At 35.8% G+C, this 8,812-nt stretch overlaps 1 protein-coding gene across 1 annotated transcript; it reads left to right on the top strand.

The window, feature by feature from the left end:
* Nucleotides 1-1,184: 1,184 nt before the first annotated feature.
* LOC126821656 (putative glutathione-specific gamma-glutamylcyclotransferase 2) lies at nt 1,185-4,258 on the top strand. The gene is made up of 3 exons (XM_050550123.2): nt 1,185-1,465; nt 1,879-1,914; nt 3,093-4,258. Exons 1-3 carry the CDS (start codon nt 1,286-1,288, stop codon nt 3,540-3,542), a joined length of 666 nt encoding a protein of 221 aa, XP_050406080.1. The 5' UTR covers nt 1,185-1,285; the 3' UTR covers nt 3,543-4,258.
* The last annotated feature ends 4,554 nt before the right edge of the window (nt 4,259-8,812 follow it).

Raw genomic sequence — 8,812 nt, 5'->3', positions numbered from 1 at the left:
CCAATATGTCACACTTTTTCAAAATTTGTAACCGAATCTAGACATAAATAACCCCATGTACATTGTACATACATTCAATTGATACGAAACTATGAAAGTTTTATGGCATAAAAATTCGGATATATTTAATTAATGTAAACATCTGCTGCCTGTCAACGCGTGTAAAATGTTTCGGGGAAGAACAAGTTTCATTACATATGATGTACGATCATGTGTGCTAAATATTAATCGCACAATTAGTTTCGGTGAAATTAATTACCTAATTATCATAAGTGTAATTAAAGTTGTTTTTTTTTTAAATGGAGCAAAGTTAATTAAAGATACATTATGGGAGATAAGATAAAGAGATGGCAGTTCTCGCTATAATAGTAAAAACTAGATAGTATAAAGGTAATTTGCTGAAAATTTCAGTCAAATTGATCCACTATGAGCCGAGAAAGAAGCGGGTGAAATGTTTGCATAGTCTCGGTCATCATTACTAAAATCATTAACATAAACAGCATAGTCTCGATTATCAATTATTTAATTAATTATTTAATTATCAACGGCCGTTAGCGGCATATAGGAATCTAATCCAGCCAACATCGAAGGCTAGCCTTGACATCGAGAGTTTATTATGGTCTGGATAAGTTAATTAATGTCTAATTGATAATTTAGATAACATTTCAGGCCTAAAGAAAGACTTGTAATAAGCAGATTTTGCTCTTGCATAATGCATGTTTAATGAAATGAAATATGGTTTAACGTCCCACTGTTCTGCACCAACTGGCCTAATGAAGACGGGAAAAAATGAGCATTTTTAGCACTTCTGCTTGATTTCATCATCAACTACAATTTATTTACAACCGCAGCATAGATAAAATAACATTTGTATAGATATATCATTACCGAATAAAATCTGACTTCCATATTAAGCGTTTAATGTGCATACCGTTCTCGATTTCATCATTCCCAATCCATAAAATAGTAATATAAATATATACAATCACACGCCTCATTAATCAATACATCCCGTTTTAGGTGTTAATTTAATTTACATCTCAATAAAATATTTGCCGATTTATAAACTAGCTGATGCAAGCCATGTATAGGCGCTGATGCAATCGACTAACAACTACTAGCTATTGGTGAATGGCGTCGGTCGCTACACTTGATTGGTTGATCGTAAGGTCAGGTGGGTTCATAGGTAGAGAATTGTTATAAATATAGTACGAAATAGAGGAAAAACACATTTGACTCTCTGTGTTTAGTAATATATTGATGTACTACCGTTGTATTATTCACGATGAATACCGAAACTTTGAAAGAACTGCTCCTTAATGCAAGCCATTTGCATGTGTTTGGATATGGATCACTGTTGTGGAAAACCGATTTTAAATACGACTCAAAACAAGTTGGTTTTATAAAGAACTACAAACGAAAATTTGATCTTGGAAATACTACACACAGGGGAACGGAGAAAATGGTGAGTGGAGAATAATACGTTTCATTAGTTACAATTTGTTAAATGTACAATGTAAACGTATGAGAAAAAAAAAACTATCAACTTCATAATAAATATCGTCCATATGTTTCCTTGTCAGTGGAGCTGGAGAGCCTGACGAGTGGTAAGGACAATTGTCTAGTCGTTCGGATGGGACAAAAAACGTAGGTCCAAAGTGTGTACTTGCGTGCACGTAAAAAACCCCGTGAGAGTTGGATTTCGAAATAAGATTAGTCCCTAGCGCCACTGTCAAAGCAAAATTACCTTATAGCATATGCATGGCGTATGCCTTCATTAGCCCATTCATTCATTGTCCATATGTTTCAAGCTTGCTTAATAGCACAAATTAATTTAAATATACAATATGATAACATTAGAATAAATTGTTATTGCAGCCTGGACGAGTTGCTCACATTGAAGAAAGTGAAGGGGTAAGTTAGATCTATTATTATTAAAATTATTAGTTATTAATTACTTTATGACATGTACCACGCGGGAAATTGCCTACTTCATAATAACAATTTTAAGTATTTCCTGTTAAACAAACGGGTCTGCAGCAAAACAACATTTCATCATTGTTTGTTGTGAGAGGGATTGCATCAGACACGTGGTTGGTCTATATTTAGTAACATCTAGTGTCAGAATGTTGTTTACCATGTCAGTGAGTTTCTCGTGAACCTGACTTGTATTAAACGTGGAATTATCGTGATAACCGATTTCTGGAAAATCACAGTTATCCGCATTCTCAATACTGGGGTAACAGCCAAAATAAAGTGGGTGAAGGTTACTATACAAAACCCAAGGCACTCGTGGGTTAATAGTTCACTGACTTAACAATATATGTAAAAATAATATTTTGCTCAACTTCATAGTCAAGGTTAAGCTGCCCAAAACCAGGAAACTGGTTTAAATAATAAAAACTTCTACCAAAAATAGAATAAAAAATAATATTTGTCATATTTAGGATTAAAAAATAATTATATTTGGATTATAATTACAAAAATAAAAAAACTTAACAAAAAAAACCCCCAAAAACAAAAAAGCTATAACACATACTTATATGGAAAGAGTTACTAATTTATTTGAGTAAAAAATGTGTAGGACAACTATAACACATATAAATCAGAAACCATGCATGACAACAAGATCAAAGGCAAGGTACATAAAAAGGATTAGTGGACCACTGATGATTATAATTACCATTATTTGGTAAAATTATCTTTAAATAGTTTTTAAAAGTTACAACCTTGAGTTCTGGATGAACAAGCAGGATCATGGATACCCTAGTTGATCGTAGGCGACATAAGCTAGTAGATTTTACTGGTTTACGATAGTTTTGTTGAGTCGTAGGGTGACATATGCCTGGCTTTAAGCTATCAGAAGGGTCATTACCAACACTTCTTACGTGACGTAGACTAACTTAATGTTATATATAAACCATTAAGATACCTAATCAGTGCGGAAATTAGTTAGTCGCCTATAAAACTGAAATTAATTGAACCTGCTTAATTTTTAGTGCAGTTTCATTTAAATGTTATAATACCTTTAATGTCTTGTCTCACCTGGTAAATGATCTTGTGTTTCACGTTTTTCTTTTTTTTATTTACAGGACAAAGCATGGGGAGTTGCCTTCAAAGTTTGTGGAAAAGCAGAAATCATGAAAGCTCTAAACTACTTAAATACAAGGGAATGTGAACTGGGAGGTTACACGACTTTGGTGACAGAATTTCATCCTCGCGAAAACCCGAAGCAAACTTTAACCGTTTTATGTTACACGGCTACAAATGACAACACTCTTTATCTAGGACCGACCAGTTACCTTGATATGGCAAGCCAAGTTGTGTCCGCAAGAGGAAAGGCGGGAAGCAATGTAGAATACGTAACGAAAATTGCGGAATACGTCAAATCATTCATTCCCGAGGACACCGACGAACATCTGTTTTCATTGGATAAAGAAATTAGGTTTTTAATACGTGATAGACAATTATCAAAGCATCGAGTTGGGCAAGATCCTGAGTTACATGCAAGCACGATAATAAACCCGGTTCCTGCTTCGTAGAATACCAGTGAAACTAAGGATGCGCTTGCATCATCAAGATGTTTCATTATATTACAGAGCCCTGCCTTTCCGTCTTCTAGCAAGGTTCACAAATTCTGGGTTGGGCTTTTTTCGCATATATTGATTGCTATCTGAAAGCTTGAAATGACTCGAATGTTTCTGGATGCAAAAAATACGAGGACACCACAGTTTTTTACGCACTAAGAATAGCAAACTTTCTATTTTTCTACATGTAGATGGTGAAAATGGTTGTGACGTTTTGCAGAGCAGTAGAAAGAAAGAAAATAAAAAAAATAAAATCGCTAGGTTACGTCTTCCGTCCTTTTCGTGTAGTATTTATTCGCTTTGCCTTCCTTCAATATCTTATGTTAATAAAGGCAAGATCAAAGTAAATGAACTTTACCATGCTTAACCTTAGTAGTAGGGCACTATGGTTCATTGAATTTACTGTTATACACTAAACAAATGTACAGTTCTCCTTTCATGTTGGCTTTCGCCCCATAAGTGTATAGCGATTAGCCCACATATTATGTATTTATTTATAGGTGTTACCCAGTCACAAACACAACTGCTAATCAAAATATTAAACCCTATTTTGTGATCAACCACACGGGTGATGGGCATTATTAGTCGGTTTATATTGAATTTCTACTTTACATTCCGAATATAATTGTTTGTTACTCAATTTGATTGAAATACAGATGTTATGAAAAGTTCCTTTTCTTTTTTTGTTTTCTAATTACGGTCTTTTTATGTGATGTAATAAAAAGTTACGAAACCTGCGTTAGCAGGCAACAACTGTACACCTATCAGCAGGACATTAAAGAACGGCGTTCAAGGTCAGATGCAATAACGACAAATACAAAGTGATGAGCGAGTCGATATAAAAATAGGAAGCCGAGGTGGCCCAGTGAGCAAGACGCCGGCTTGCTAGCCTGGAGGCCTGGGTTCGCTGCCGGTGTTGGCCGAGAAAGTTCCTCGGGATTTTCCGTGCGTGGTTTCCCCTTGTCAGTGCAGTGGCGGGGCTCAGGGCTCATCTTCGTGATTGGAATTAAAGACCAGATAGTCTTGTCGGTAAAGCTTGTCGGTAGGTTGCGAGCGAGATTGAGAGTTGGGCCTGCTACCCTGATGCTAACCAGCGCACAACCTTGCCATATAAAAATCCATTTTTGATCGGAATGTGGGTAGCAACCTTGGGCAGTCCGCACCTACCTGCCACCTCCCCAGCGGTTCCATTATCTGTCCCACCAGGAGTTCGCGCCCCTGGACTGAAAACAAAACGATTATATTTTAACCCCAATTGGGGTTTTTTTTCGTAAAACCCCTGATTACTGTCCTGGAAAAAGTTGGCTGAAAATGTCTATGTATGACCGAAAAATCCTACTACTACTGGACATGTTTGAGGCGATCTCGCGCATCATTAGCGTACGGTTTTGGACGTATACTGTTTCTCACATTACGACATATTTTTAAAAATAATGTTTACAGTTGCAAATTAGTGACAAACTGCGGTAAATAAAAAAGAAAAATGAATCATTCATCGTAACCTTAAAGATTCTTACATTTCAAAATGAGACAGTGTATATCGTAGAAAGAACCAAACCCAACACAAGGTTACTCTAAAATTGTGATGTTGTATCTTTAAAATCATTATTTTACTATTAAAATGATCGCCACACGAATAGCGTGCCAGAATGCTTTCGAGCGCCATTTGTAATGGTGCGACTCGATGAACGGGACTAAACATATCCCACAGGAGAGTACAACCGGTGTAGCCTGGAATAACTAGACGCCAAAGACTGCCATTCAATTTGGACCCTTCGGGTATTTCGTCGACAATAACGGATTAGAAATTACAGTAAAAACAGAGACGATTGAATGTAAATGTATATACATTCACATTGTCCATTTCTAGTTGCCAAAGAATAGCGATTTATGCGACAGGCCCCATTTGTATACATTTCTAGGCGCCAACGAATAGAGATTTAGTTTCTTTAATCCACTCACTTTCCAACCGATAGATGTGTAGGTAAATTAGGCAACCGGGCCATCAGGGTAATTTTTTCACTTCCTGTCAGTAGTTCCCAATGGCATTGATCGAAAGGGAAATCAACATCCTGTGAAGATTTCTAGAGTTACCTCCCATTAAACAGGTGGTTGTAACAAGTGGTTGTCGTGAGAAGGTATCCACAATATTAGAATATCTAATAAGTCACCTGGACAAGGTAGACAGCAAAATCAAAGACACAATTATTGAAATAACCAACACTAGTCTTTACTTCTGCCGAAACACAGATACAATAAAGCAAAGTTCTATTTAATATATAAATTAAATTATTGAATTATCAGACATGCGGGAGTCGCGGTGGCTAGGTGGGTAAGGCGCTGGCTCGCTAGCCTGGAGGTCTGGTGTTCGATCCCTGCATTGGCCGAGAAAGTTCATCCCGATTTTCCGACGTAGTTTCCCCTTGTCAGTGATGCAGGACGGAGGGCCTGACAAGGACAGCTGTCTAGTCCTTCGGATAAGACGAAAAACCGAGGTCCCGTGTAAACATTGGAATGCACGTAAAAAATCCCTTGGCAGTTGGAATTCGATATAAGAGTAGGCGATAGTGCCGCTGCCCGGGCAAAATTTCCCTCATAGCACACTGTATGGCGTATGCCCGTCTTCATTAGCCCAGTATAGGAGCAGAACAGTAGGACGTTAAACCCCATTTCATTTCATTTCATCAGACATGCATATATCTTAAATTGGTAATAATTCGATACTTTATTGTATTTATAAACCCATGTACTACCGTTAAAAATTAAATATTTGGTCATATTTATTATAAATTAAAAACCTCACAATAAACACCCATTTTATTCCTTATATTAAGTTCTCTGAACTGGTTAGAAAGTCTCAATGAACTCGGCGATAAAATTGTTATTGACAAAATATTGATATCCCAATAAAGCGAACCTTTACCAGTTAATTAAATTATTTAAAAGGTTTACACCTTATCAGAAACCAGGTGCATTTATGTACCATTGTCTATGGCGGGTCGCCCAATGTCCACCTGACAAAATCATAAAAAAATATCACGGTATGGAGGTATGCTCATAAACCTAGATAAGAACAGATCTCGCCATGCCCTTATATATTTACATAAGTTCAAAAGATGTCTCTATTTCGTCAATTTCTTAGGAGGGATATTTCTGAAGACTATCAGGTTACAAACTTATCATCGTCTGTTCGTTCCTATTGTTTTGCTAAATACTTGTTTAGATTCGCGTCAAATAACACCATATCATGGAAAATACTCTTCATAGTTATGTAAATCAACTTCTATAGGTCCACTACACGAGTAAGTGAACCCCTGTCTAACTTTTGTTCCCTTAATCCCGCGTGTCGCCGATGAATTCAACCCATATCTAACACCAATTAAAATCCAACCAACCATAAAGAGAACAAATATATAAATAAGTCAAAAATCCATTTGAATTTTACCAATTCAAGTTTTAAACAAATGTATTAAATCACGTTACAATAAGAGCTAAAAATGTTTGACGCTTAAAGATGTTTTGCCAACACTATTATGTATTATAATATGATAATTTTTCACATATTAATATCGGACAAAATGGTACAAAATACATTTACATACTCATCATATACATGTACGTTTATATTATAGCGAGAGACGATTGTTACGCCCATATAGGAAGGCATGATAATACAAGTGAACATCACAGACAATCATGACCATATATCATCATAGTATGACTGTCAGATGTATTGTTTAGGATGAAATATGGCTGAAAATGTAAAACTGTCAGTATGATACAATCAGGTGTATTAGGTAACCAGATATGAGACATATTGTATTTTAGGCTCATTCTAAGACAGGTAGCAGATTTAAACAATCACCTTTCCTATTATTAAAATCCCCTTGTGCGACGGTGTTCTACCAGGTGCACACTTTAAGCCTTTATTATTCATAATAAGTGTCAACGAATTTGATGACAGTAGCTCATTCATTATAGTTTTTATATCCTCACCAATCGCATCATTAATTTAAGTCTACAATGTCTGATATGTGAATAGTAGCATCTTCAGTGACTTCTTTACACAGTCATTAGATTGACACTTATAGTAGTTTGTTTGTCTGACAAATTTGTACCAGAATCATTGATCAATTATTTTATTGACCGCAGGAACACGGAGGCTATGTTAGGCTCGTTAATATCATCTATTATAGATAATTATCAGAGTAATTGTATATTGATATAGCCATAGGCGGAACAAAAGAATCAGTCACCGAACAAATCACAGTAATTGAAACATTCATTGTTAGACGTATGAAGTAGATGTGGCCCAAACGCCACTCTCATCCCTAAACTATTTTTCTATTATTTACATTGACAATAAGTAATTATACTACACGCGTAATTAAAATTGAAACAAGAATATTGCATTTCTGGACATTTCCTTGGGAGGTCTATAATTCTGCATTATTGTCAGTTAGCCTATGCGGAATACTAAAAGTAAATAAAATACTCGAATCATACTTGAGAGCTGACAAATGAGCGATGGTCAGTTTGAGAATCAATATTTAACACACAATTAAATTCATTTATATGCCACCCGTGACCGTTATTAAATACAGTTTTCAAGTTGAATATTTTTACTATCAACCATAAAAGTTATTTATATTGATTTGAACCCACTGTTGACAAAGCTGCAAATTTTAAGCGATTGCTATATTTGATTAATTAGACTTGTTCATTTATTTTAATTTCTTCTACATCCCTAAAATTATACTCCGCTTTGTTAATTTTTTTTTCATTTGCTATTGTCTTTCAGACGTGGATCCAAGTGATATTTCACTTTAATAAGATGACATTTTCAGGGGACTTATCTTGTAATTAACTGAAACTTATCGCCAGGACCTGGTGGTCAATTTAACACTTATGGTCATCGCTAACCCGGTTTTAACTTTATGATAATGATGTAATGCAAAGGTGAAGGTCGTTTCATTGTCGCTCTGCCATTCAACTACTGGCACACTCATTGACCATATAACACCAACACCAACTATAATAAACATATGCCAAATTTGAGATTTTGTAAGAAACTAGGGCAATTTTAATTATTCTTTAATCCCCAAGGCAGATGCAACCAAATCATGTTTCAGTGGCCCCCACTGACCCCCGAAGTATTCTGTCAAAAGCAGGGGTTAGAGGTGGAGGATTGCACGATACGTGATTTGAAAAAAGGGATGAAACTC

The sequence above is a fragment of the Patella vulgata genome, chromosome 5 (assembly GCF_932274485.2).
Source record: "Patella vulgata chromosome 5, xgPatVulg1.2, whole genome shotgun sequence".
NCBI classification, from domain to species: domain Eukaryota; kingdom Metazoa; phylum Mollusca; class Gastropoda; family Patellidae; genus Patella; species Patella vulgata.
This window is presented reverse-complemented; position numbering and strand designations above follow the sequence as displayed.

Excerpts from the sequence above, each read along its gene's own strand:
- LOC126821656 (XM_050550123.2), top strand. The coding sequence starts at position 1,286 with ATGAATACCGAAACTTTGAAAGAACTGCTCCTTAATGCAAGCCATTTG. Across the intron at positions 1,466-1,878 it reads ACAGGGGAACGGAGAAAATG|CCTGGACGAGTTGCTCACAT; the intron begins GTGAGTGGAGAA and ends TTGTTATTGCAG. Across the intron at positions 1,915-3,092 it reads ACATTGAAGAAAGTGAAGGG|GACAAAGCATGGGGAGTTGC; the intron begins GTAAGTTAGATC and ends TTTTATTTACAG.